Below are 12462 nucleotides of genomic sequence, written 5' to 3'. Positions count from 1 at the left end.
ATATACATTTGTCATATGTCGGTATATGTTCAGCAAGAATCAAACAAATTGATTTATCTTATATCAACTGAAACATGTGTGAGAATTTTTATTGTAAGATATAATAATTATTCATTCTCATAAATCAAACAGCAATCTTAATCTATATATATATATATATATATATATATATATATATATATATATATATATATATTTCTTTCTAATGTACCCAACATTAATGAATCATTGTATAAATTAATCCAAAATAACTTCAAAGAATAAGGGAATATTCAAGCAAGCACCATGAATATGAGACAACTTTTTATGACACAAATTATAAAGTACAACAATAACGACCCAGTAAAATCCCATAAATGGGGTTTGGAGAGGGTACTGTGTACGCAAACCTTACCCCTAACCCGAGAGGGAATAGAGAGGTTGTTTCCGAAGATCACCCTCGGCTCAAGAAGACGAATTTCATCAGTATCACCAATAGAGACTATATGAATAATGACAACATCATAAAGATCAGAAAATAGATGAAATGCAAAAGCGATAGCCAGTAAAAAAGACACGACTATGAAAAACGAAAGGATAGTAAGGCATTACATCAGCCACTGACAGTCGAAGACTAAAATCCTATCAGACTAGTCTCACATAGGTACGAAGTAGAAAGAGACTCAACTGTCTCCTAACCTACAACCCTAATACTCGACCTCCACAACTTTCTATTGAGGGCCATGTCCACGAAAATCTGAAGTCTCGTCATGTCCTGTCTGATCACCTCTCCCAATACTTCTTATGCCGCCCTCTACCTCTCCACGTAAAAGGTATAAAAATAATACATTATGATATACGCAACGACCATCCAAAGAATCTGTAAAAGGTAATTTCTCTTTTATTGATGTTGGAAAACATTGAAATTTAAAACAATTTGATACCTTTTTGAAAAAGTATTTCACTTCTTGAAGAAGTATATCCTTCCCATGAATATAAAGTCTATTGTTGTCGTTGATAGTTGGAACTAGGAAAACTGCCATTAAATGGTCTTCTATGGGGAATGATCATGGGCGAAGCTACATGTGTTGACCACCCTTCGTCGGAAAATTATACTACGTATATAGGTAAAATATTAGACTTTAGAAGTATATAACATATATTGTACACTCTTTCTCGAAGATTTTTTTTCACTTCTTTCAAATTTGAACAGCCTTGAGTAAATTCCTGGTTTCGCCACTGAGAATGATATACAATAAATGTTAGTTAGGTGCACAATTCAACTTGAAATAGCATATATAGTAAGACTATAATGGAATTACTACATTACTTAATTTTTTGACGAGTTGAGTGAAGTCACGTAGTCATTATACTAATACTGCAAATTACTACTAGTATCGTTTGACAACCATTTGCGAGTCAAGTTTCTTTTGCTCTAAAGTGTGGTACATAACTCTAAATATAAACCAATTAAAATGTTGTAAAATGGTTGTAGTACTTCCCATTATATGAGTTGTACAATTTTTTATTGAACACGACACAAAAGCATAGACTTATTTGCAACTTACACACAACTTACTCATTAAGTTAAAGTTAAATTTCACTTTTGATTACATAAATATTACTGTGTGTATTTACTCATATACGTGGAAGCATGACATAAATGAAAAAAATATACTGTAGTATCTTAGGAAGATGTTTCTTAAAATTTTATATCACTAAGCTATTGTTAAGTAGTAACTTATAGTACTTTTTGCAAAATAAGAAAATAATCAATATTTATTGCAGTTTTTCTCACAATCGTAAAATTATTAACTTTTTTCCAACACTTAAGAGGTTGTTTAGTTAATCAAACATCATCTTGCGAGTATATACATGTGAATCTTGCACATTATTTGTAAATTGTGACATATTTTCATTTTATAATGTTACATAAGAATATATTAGTAGTTCTTTTCCTAACAGTAATGCACCCTGAAATATATGCGAACATACAAAATATTGCAAATTTACGCCCTCACTCCTACAAATCTATATGGCTATGAAATATATGACCGCGAGTACATAAAATATTATAATCTAACACATTCATTCGCATATATTTCAAGTCTACATGGCTACTGTTTACCTTGAAAAATGTGAGTAATAATTAAATATGATTTGTGGTTTTAAAGATATGTGATTTATTTCAATACTAGTGAATATACAAGTAATATTAGATTTAAGTAAGAAGAATTGATGAACCAAACCAGTGTTGTTAGAGCAATAAGGACCTCGAGCTCGATTATCTTGGGGGCCTCGAGGTAAGTTAAGAGAAATAAAGTAAAAACAATAAGGTTGAAGAACAATTGTGGAGCACAGTAAACGAGAAAAGCAGATAGAAAATTCTATTGCAGTGAATGAGATATCCCATTTACAAATGATTGAGGTTCCCTTTATATAGGAGGAGAAAACCCCAATATGTACGACATTCCTAATTGTGGTAAAGAATTCTATTGATACAGGTGTATAACAACCTAGTACGGACGTGTACCATTTCGTACAAATCTTATCCGTTAATTTATGCCTTGATTCACGTGTCCTTGAGAAATTCCTGCTCTTTCTTGAGTGCCATCGAAATTGTACTGCCCTCGTGGCAGGCCACGACGGACCTTCGATTTGCTTCTCGAGGTGCGCATATCCCGACAAGGCTCGATTCTTACTTCAAGCTTTTGAACTCGAGCTCGAGGTATGACCAAGTCTTTGAAATCGAGCTCTTCTATTTAGACCGTAGTAAATAATTATATCTCTTGGCCCACGGCAGTGGCATTTCTTTATAATTAAGTATATACATTGAAGTAATTATTCAAACTTACGACTGCGAAGTTATATTGCAATTAGTAAAATGCTCATTTTGAATTGACGGATGAGATTCATCATTTCGAATGATCAATGGCCTATATTTTTTCAAGTTGGTCAAAGCAAGGAAAATGCAAGGACAAAGACTTTTCTATGCACTTTTGCGTTCTCCCCAAGTTACCGTTACCGTTATCTTTTTACTGAGGTAAACTTTTTACTGCTATTACAGCAGCTACCGGCGGTGAAAAGGACTGACGACGGACGAAAACGTGAAGGGAGGTTTCTTCCGTTGAATACATATCAAATTTCTCACGCTTTAGCAATTGAAAAAAGAAAACAAAATTTTTTTAAAAAAGAAAGAAAATAAAGCATTTAATATAACTTATATATTAGAGAGAGAAAGAGAGACGTAAAGAGAGAGACTTTATAATTTCTTCAATCATCTTTTCTTCATTATTATCCGATCCTTCAAATCTTTCTTCATACGCTTAATATGTATGCATATACGTACAAAATTTGTATATGAGTTAGGAATCTATTTCTGTTTCTGCTCAAGTACTGAAAGCCTAAAAATTCAATTTTCAGGGTCATCTGATCCAATTTTGTACATATTCTTTGTGAATTCATTGTAAAAAAAAATATATATTTGATTCATGAATTTGATGTACAGGTAGATAAAGATTTGTCAAGTACATAATACAACAAAGAAAGTTTTTGAAAAATTTGTTGTTGTGTTTTACTAGAAGTTTAAAGTTTTGATTTTTATCTTTATTTTGTGGGGTTTGGTAGTTGTGTTCTTTATTGCAAAGTAAAGGAAGTTTAGAAGAAGACAGATTGGGATTCAATAGCTATTTTGTGCTATTCTGTTGTGATTTGAAGAAGCGGTGATTTTTCAGTTGTGGGGTTTGGATTTTTCCTGTGTTGGAAGCAAAACACGAAGACAGCTGTGAGATGAAAGTTTAAGACTTTTCCCATGTAACGTTTTTTTCCCTAGGGCTTATCAAGAAGTGGTGATATATAGGAACAAGCTTAAGGGTTATGATCAGAAGAGTAGAAAATAGAAGATTCAAGAATCAGAGGGTTGTTTTTGATTTTAGTGTTGTTGTATTTGTTTTGCCCTTGTGGTCTGGGGCATGGGAATGAGGAATGATGACCAAAAACCACCTCTTGAAGGTGGAGTAGTGCCTAGGTCAGGGAGGGGCAAGCATGGTGTTTTCCCGAGTTCATTTCGAGCTCTCTCTAAGATTGTATCCTCTGGTGCCTCAACTGTTGCTTCCACAGTTAAGTCAGCCGCTTCAGCTGCTTCGGCCATCGTGGAGAGGGATAATGAGTCCAGCCATGATCAGGTGCTATTCCCGTGTTCCTATGCCCTTTTGTAGTTTGTAGGTGTAAAAAGATTGAAACTTATATACTTGTTAACCAGGGGTTGCTACTTGTATATTTACAGTTGAATGTCATGAATTCTGGAAGCAGTTGGTTAATGCAGTTCTGGTTGCAACTCCTTAATGCTTTTGAATGTTATACTAATTTTACCTTGAAGAGTAACAGCTAAAAATGACAAAAAATCGGTTTACTTTACAGGCTACGGTGTATTCTTCCCCTCTTTTGTGGTTAGTATTCTTTGCACAAAATTTAGCTCCCAAGTAGAACTTATGTCGGTTAAGCTTTTTAGGTTGCATATCATGTGAACTTTTTCTTGTTGCCACAGCGAGAGTGAATATAAGTAAGAGAAATGTATCATAATTATATGGATCAGCAGGGGAAGTGAGATACTTCCACATTGACTGATCTGCTATCATTCCTATTTAGTTTATCATGCTCTCTTTCTCTCTCCAATGGCAAATACACTTTTGATTTGCCGTATATTGTGTATATATGCATATCTAATGGCCTCTTTTACTTATAAAAAAAAGAAAGGATATGCATATCTTAACTGGTATATGTGTAGCATTAGGTTCTTTGGGAGAGACCTGTTTGATCGGGCATGCTTATTGAATTAGGAATACTATTTTCTGGATGCATTTGTGATCAGGGGATATTCATAATTGCGAAATGACCTTTTCTTCGATATAGTATCATGGGAGTTGGGACTCATGAATGAGTTTGTCGGGTTCTTCTTATCTCGTTTTGAAAAGCATGCTAAAAATACCAGAGATTTTGTTCTTGTAGTGTTTTTTGGATTTCATGCAATGTGACGGCATATAACCTTTTTCATTTAATGTGGTGTTTTGGCTTTTTCGTACAGTTCGTTAAAGTTACTGATTTTTTACTTTATTTCTGGACTGCTAACTTCCGTTTTGTCGTGTTGGTCTAAGATCCCGCGTGGGTTTTGTCTGGTTATTGTTTCTACATGAATGATCCTTATGCATAATTGGACCTTTTTTCTTTTTATTTTTTTGCCATTGTCGTGTATCCAGATTTCTCGAATCATACCATATGTGGCATACTAGTGTTGCACTTAAGAATTTAAATGCATGTTAATGTTGCTTGAACTTTAATACTACGAATGGGAGTGTTAATCATATTTTTTTAACCCAAAAAAATGGGAGTGTTAATCATATGTAGAGAATGGAGGTCTGAAGACAGATGGCACAAAAATCATGTTACCATGTCCTTGTAATTTGAGTGGGCTCGAGTGTTGGGTCAAATAAAGGTAGTGAAAGTTTGGCCAACCTTAGAGAAGTTTTGGGGCGCAGGGAGGGTGGAAGAGTGCGTGAAAGAGATATGGCATTAATGAAAGAAAGTGGGAGCCGGAGATCTATGGCCTTAATTATAGGAGATCTTCATGGACTTTAAACTTTAAACGTGCTTTTATGAAAAGATTTAACCAATAAATGCAAAAATTTAACCGACTTCCCTCACCCCATGCAAAAAAAGAAAAAGCTTATGTCATCTGGGGCAATCAGAAGTTCGAAGTAATGTAGGTTTAATGCTTTATTTCTTTGATAAGTAATGGAGGTTTATAGTCCAAAAGGAAAGGTAAATCGCCTACGGCTATGTAATTTATTGCATTACAAGCTAGGGACTTGTGTTTTGGTGCCTGTAGCTGGTGAATTTCCGTCCAAACAAACGTTTCCGTTCCCTCCACTTAACTTCAAATTACAAAGATGCTTTTGTCGGTAGAACAAAAAGGGCTGCTTGGTGCACGAAGCATCCCACATTCATGCAAGATCCGCGAAAGGGCCGCACTCCTAGAGGGTGTAATGTAGGAAGCCTACCCTGAAGCAAGCGTGTCAGTGGCTGATTCCACGGACTCTTGACCTGTAGGTCACGCAAAAATAATTTATCGTTGCTTCAAGGCTCGCCTTCCATGTGTAGAACAAAAAGAAAAAGAGGTATTCGTGGACAATAATATAATTGTATAGCAGTTCTTTGGCACATATGCCGAACTTCAGAAGGCAGTTGCAAGGTTGGACATTAAAAATTAGATGCTGCTGTTGGAAAAGCTTTAGGGTTTGGTTCACCCGAACCCGTGGTCTTCGACAAAAATTGTGTATATTATATGTATAATTCATATAATTTGTCTAAGTACTACCTTTGTGAACCCTTGATTAGATTTGTTGTGTTGGTTCACTGGTTAAGTAGTTGAAAATTTTCCCTGGGGACCAGGGATAGATCCTTGTTGAGCTCATCTATTTTTTTTTATTTTTTTTATATATAAAATCAAACTAGTGGTGAACCCATCCTTTAAGAATCCTGAGTTTGCCCCTCGCCCCTGGAGTCAGGATGCTCTGGAAGGAAGATTTAATTACAAGTCTGGGGCCTTCTTGGGGCAATTCTAGTTGGTGATAAGCTCGAAGAATATCAGAGGGATTTATACAACTATTGGTTGCTTTATTTTAAGGCTGAAAAGACTGATGATTGTCTTCTGATGAGCTGATTCTCAAGTATTAAGTGTAGATCAGGTTGATACCTTGATAAGTTGAGGAATTAACATTAACTTGTGATTCTTTTTTTGTGCAGTTGTAAATTTGAATCCGGTTTCAAAGATATGGCTAAGGGGCCATAAGATTTCCAGAGCAATTATCCTAATACTGAAAGCTAGCAAATATTTACTTGGGTTGTTTGATTTGGTCAAACTGCACATACATGCATATAACCTTCCCCCCCCCCCCCCCCCACACACACACACTTATATGTATGTATTAAGTAGGTTGTTGGACATCTAATTTTTAGATAGTATTTTATGATATTAGTTCAAATATTTTTGTTGCTTGTGCTAAAAGACATTCATTGCATTACTATGTGAATAAGGTCGGAACTTTGATGCTATTGCGAAGGGAAATGTAGCGTATCTCATATTCCTCTTCTACCACACACAGGTTCTCTGGGCCGGGTTTGACAAGTTGGAATGTGAGAGAGGCACAACTCGGCAAATTTTGCTCCTGGGGTGTCGTTATGGCTTCCAAGTTTGGGATGTTGAAGATGGTGATAATGTGTGCAACTTAGTTTCCAGGCATGATGGTCCTGTTTCTTTTGTGCAAGTGTTACCGAAACTAATAGCATCGAAGATTCCTGACGACAAATTTTCTGTTAGTCGCCCAATGTTGATACTTTGTGCCGATGGATCTTTTTCTGGTGGTAGTAACAGTGGGGAGGGCATAGGAACTCCTCATAATGGAACCTTCCAACATTATCATAACCAAGCAAGTGCCACTTTTCTGCCTACTGTTGTTTGGTTTTATTCCCTGAGATCTCACTCTTACGTGCATCAGTTGAAGTTCAGATCAGTTGTTCACTTGGTAAGGTGCAGCTCCCGAGTGATTGCAATCTTACAAGCAGCTCAGGTATGTGACATGATGTCACAAAGTTTTACTCAGGTTTATCTGGCTAGACATAAGGATTACATTGCTTTTATGCAGATACACTGTTTTGATGCTGCAACTCTAGAGAGGGAATATACTATTGTCACCAATCCTGTTGTCACGGGGTTTCCTGCTCCTGGAAACATAGGTGTGGGACCTCTCGCAGTAGGTCCCAGGTGGATAGCTTATAGTGGAAACCCAGTTTCAGTCTCGAATTCTGGTCGAGTCAATCCACAGCACCTTACTCCTTCTGCTAGTTTCCCAAGTCCAGCTCCAAATGGGAGCCTTGTTGCTCATTATGCAAAGGAATCAAGCAAGCAACTTGCTGCTGGTATTGTGACTCTAGGCGACATCGGGTACAAGAAGCTGTCGAGGTACTATTCTGAACTGCGACCAGATGGTACTAGTTCTCAGTCTGTGAATGCTCGTGTCAAGGTACCCGGAGCTGCTAATGGTCATTTTCCAGATGCGGACAGTGTTGGAATGGTATAAGCTAATCTTATCAACTGTCTTTCAAAAATGTTGGTTTAAATTTTTATGAAGTCATTTTTAGGCTTTTGGGAGCTTTGCCATCATTTCCTTTCATCATCATATTAACTCTCATGCCGTGTCTACTTTCTGTGGACATTTATGTATGTTCACACATTTGGGGCTTTGTATTTTATTATTTCTAATGGTGGTAAGTGATTACCGTTCGGTGCTCTATATATAGTGGTGGCATTGACCAACATTGAACTCTGATCTAACTTGTTTCATTTTGTGCGTCCGCAGGTCATAGTCAGGGATATCGTCACTAAAGCTCTTGTTGCACAGTTTAGGGCACATAAGAGTCCCATTTCAGCTTTGTGCTTTGATCCTAGCACTACTCTTCTGGTGACAGCTTCAGTTCAAGGTCATAATATCAATGTATTTCGTATAGTGCCTGGACTATCTGGGTCTTCTTATGTCCATCTTTATACGCTGCAGCGTGGACTGACTAACGCGGTAAGTATTCCTAAGTTGCTTTTTCTTCCTTATTGAATTTGTTTGCCTCTTGAGGCTTGAAGTCAATTATTATTTCCTTTTGAAAATCTCAGGTCATACAAGACATAAGTTTTAGTAGTGATAGCCGGTGGATTATGATAAGCTCTTCTCGAGGAACTAGCCATCTTTTTGCGATATCTCCTTCAGGGGGATCAGTTGATTTTCACACTGCTGATGCATGTTTTAGTGCTTGCACTAATGGCTCTGGGGTGATGACAAAACCTTCAGCTCCGAGGACCATGAATTCTCAAGTGCTTAATCAACAAAGCATTTGTGGATCTGGCCCACCCGTGGCACTTTCTACTGTTGGCCGAATAAGGAGTGGAGCTAATGGTTGGAAAAACACTCTAAGTGGTGCTGCCGCTGCTGCAACTGGAAACGTTAGCTCTCTATCTGGGTCCATTGCTTCAGCGTTTCAGTACTACAAAAACTATAACCAATATACAGATGCAGCCTTTCTAAAATCAAATTATCACTTGCTGGTTTTTTCTTCTCCTGGCTGTGTGATACAATATGCTTTACGTATGTGTTCTGGCCTAGATTCTGTTACAACCATTCCTGCAGTGGCTACAACATTTGAGTTAGGCGTTGAAGTTGATACAAGATTAGTCATAGATGCAATCCAGAAGTGGAATATTTTCCAGAAACAAAATCGCAAAGAGCGAGGTGGTAATATCGATATATATGGTGAAGTTGGAGATTGTGATAGCAGTAAAGTATTTCCTGAAAGCATAAAGGTGGAAAATGGTCTCTATTCCAAAACTAGGAACACAATCACAGAAGAAAAGAGAAGTTCTGATGAAAGACATCATATGTATATATCTGAAGTGGAGCTTGAAATGCATAAACCCCAGATTCCATTATGGGCAAAACCGGAGGTACTTCACTATTTGTATGGTACCTCAGTCTGTGTCAGTAAGTACTGTCTCATGCTGCCATTGTGTAATGGTTGATATCTCCTTTGTGCTTTTGTAATTGTCTTGCAGATCTATTTTCAATCATTTGTTACAGATGGGATTAACGTAGGCGATGTCTGTGCTTTTGGAGGAGAGTCTGAGATAGAAGCAATTCCAACTCACTTAGTCGAGGCGAGATCAAAAGATCTAATTCCAGTTTTTGATTACATTCAAGCTTCCAAGACCCAGCAAGGGAGGTAATTAGTGTTTCTTTCTGTTTGTCAATGTATCATCCCTGTTATGGAAAGTTGCCCAACTATTTGGGTATGCTTGATGGTTTGTTAATCGTGTTGAAACATGCATAAGCTGAAATGTGCCATTGGGCAGGCAATGACTGTTTTGTTGGTCATGTGTTAAGTCATTAGTTGTTGCACTGCTACATTTGTAATGTTTTCCCATACTTTTCTTGTGGAATATGGTTATTTTTCTGAAGTTAGGTGTTTGTTATTAGGGCATGTGTTAACGGTGACCATAGCCAGCAGTCACTTCCTAGGCTGGAGGTCTCTGGAAACTGCAATCTTATGGCTAATGGTGGTTATGGATCGCGTCATTCTATGAATGGTCCCAGGAGCGAAGTTCACTGTGGCCAAGAAGTAACTGGTTTGGATGGTATCCCAATGACAGGTCAAACAGCTAATGGCTTTGTAAATAGTAGTGAGAGCCCTAAAGCGGACAGTCGGCTTGCTTTTGTAAATAGTATGGAGAGCTCTGTGAAGGAGGCACAGTCTAAGTTTGTAAATAATAACCTAGGTGGTGCAGAAATGGAGAATCATTTCGAAGATGAAGTTGACGATGTTGATTGAAGGTAACTGATGTTGCTTTCTTGCTTGTTTTCATCAGCTTTATGCATGCACTTTCAAATAAATGCAGGACACATGATAATAAGATTTCCTCAGATCATTGAAGTCGTTGCACGCTCTCCCTAACTTCAGTAAGCTAAAATGTCTTATTTTGAACATGGTTAGATGAATGAAAGCTAAAATAAGTATCTATGAGTTATCTCTGCTTCACTCTCATTTTTATGAATGAAAGATTTTCATTATTTGAAATTTCATCTCTTTTTTTGAATCTTGCAGTTGATTAATATACTGGCTTCATTATCTTGTCAGGTTTTCGTTATTCGTTGATTAAGTGGGAGGTCTCTGTAAGTGTTAATATTGGTGGGGGGAAATGTAGAGAAGGAAAAGGTATAGGTTCCTTGACCCAACGAGCAAAGTCATGTGGATGGATGCTTTGACTTTGTAAATATTAAACTCTGAAACTTGTCCAATAAATAGTTGTAATATGTAAAAATAATAGTTCGGATCTTATAACTTGTTGCTTTTTTGGATTACTTTCGTTAACTTATATCTTTAGTTATTTGGAGACAACGTGAAAAATGAATTACCTCGCATACGCGGTCGCTGCTCCTCTAGCTTGTTAACTGCGAGCTGCGTGATTTTGAGTGAATTTTGTTTACAACTATTTTTGCTGTGAATGAGTTTAAGGCGAAGTACGTGATAGAAATGGCTTTTTAATAAGAACGTAGGAGTTCTTAAATTAGGAACCTTTTTTTTTGGTCCATCAATAAAATATAGGAACGTCAAATACTATAATTATAAAGTCTTTCATGCCTAAAAAACAAGATTTACTAATTTGATCATAACTACTTATCAATTATCATAGTTATTTAGTGTACTGCTTAAGTCTAGAACATTGAAAATTTAGAAGTATAAAATCAGTAAGCTGCTATTTAAGCATTAGTTAATAAAAAGAGTTATTTTCTTCTAGAATATTAAAAATTACTTAAAAGTTTTCATAGGAAATAGGTTTGAAGGGAGGATATAACTTATTATACCCTTAAATGATGGTAAAACTTAAAACTTTCATGGGAAACTGATTTGCAAAGCAATGAACTAAAAATGTAGCTCAAATTGATTCACCTTTTGGATGAGTTGGCGCAGCCCGGTGGACTAAGCTCCCGCTATGTGTGGGTTCGGAGAAAGGGCCGGACCACAAGGGTTTATTGTACGCAGCCTTACCCCGAATTTCTGCAAGAGGCTACTTCCACGGCTCAAACATCAATATTTATTAAATCCTTGAATGAATACATGGTCTATACAACTTGCCAAATATTTTGACCCTTAAAATACACACATTAAACTCGCTAAGTCAAAATGGCATGCATAGATGATAATGTTAATTGCCTGATCAGACAAAAGACATTGAATTCATTGAGCATAATTGGATTAATTAAGCAAATAATATAAACTTTAGGAAACCAAACTCAATTCACGTGGAAGAGTATTAAAGTTAATCTCCAAACTGTCCAGAAACTGGCAAAATACGAATTAGAATAGTTATCTCTGGATAACTTTACCACAAATTATTGTAATATTTACAACAATAAAAATAGTCCAATGTTTCCAAAATAAGTTTAGCTCCAACAAACCAACAACTAGAGGCTTGACCCCACCAGGATTTAGATTTTGGAGTCACCCTGGTATGATAATTAAGGAAAAAAACAAAAGGAGAAAGACAGTGGGTCATTTTCCAATTTAGAAACTATGTTCAATCAAAAGCCTAAACTCCCACATTGTATAAATCAAGCTTCTATTCTTTAACAACTTCATGTTGGAGGCAAAGTGAAGCAACACCAAACTCTGCTACTACAATTCTTTATTAGTGTTGTGTCTCTTTCCTTCAAACTACTACTACTACTACTACTACAATTCTTGAATTTTCTTCCATGTGAAAATTAATACAAACTTGGTAAAACCTGCATATGTAACCTCCATACTAAGCAAGGTTAGGTGATTGAAAACAACTCCTTTCCCTCTCCAAGTACTTCCTTTTACAGCATCTCTCTACAGAGTTCTTCT

The 12462-nt window shown here is 36.6% G+C and overlaps 1 protein-coding gene across 2 annotated transcripts; it reads left to right on the top strand.

Annotated features, from left to right (window-relative positions):
* Positions 1 to 3154: 3154 nt before the first annotated feature.
* On the top strand, positions 3155 to 10934 carry LOC104241724 (autophagy-related protein 18f-like). 2 transcript variants are annotated; one of them, XM_070150521.1, is made up of 9 exons: positions 4081 to 4163; positions 4265 to 4427; positions 7140 to 7604; positions 7680 to 8108; positions 8394 to 8606; positions 8699 to 9523; positions 9632 to 9798; positions 10053 to 10406; positions 10711 to 10934. In XM_070150521.1, the coding sequence occupies exons 3-8, from the start codon at positions 7362 to 7364 to the stop codon at positions 10402 to 10404; spliced, it is 2229 nt and encodes a 742-aa protein (XP_070006622.1). In that variant the 5' UTR covers positions 4081 to 4163; positions 4265 to 4427; positions 7140 to 7361; the 3' UTR covers positions 10405 to 10406; positions 10711 to 10934. The 2 variants fall into 2 exon arrangements, with proteins under 2 accessions (XP_070006621.1, XP_070006622.1); XM_070150520.1 differs by lacking the exon at positions 4265 to 4427 and having other exon boundaries at positions 3155 to 4163.
* The last annotated feature ends 1528 nt before the right edge of the window (positions 10935 to 12462 follow it).

Source organism: Nicotiana sylvestris, chromosome 7 (assembly GCF_000393655.2).
Source record: "Nicotiana sylvestris chromosome 7, ASM39365v2, whole genome shotgun sequence".
Taxonomy (NCBI): domain Eukaryota; kingdom Viridiplantae; phylum Streptophyta; class Magnoliopsida; order Solanales; family Solanaceae; genus Nicotiana; species Nicotiana sylvestris.
This window is presented reverse-complemented; position numbering and strand designations above follow the sequence as displayed.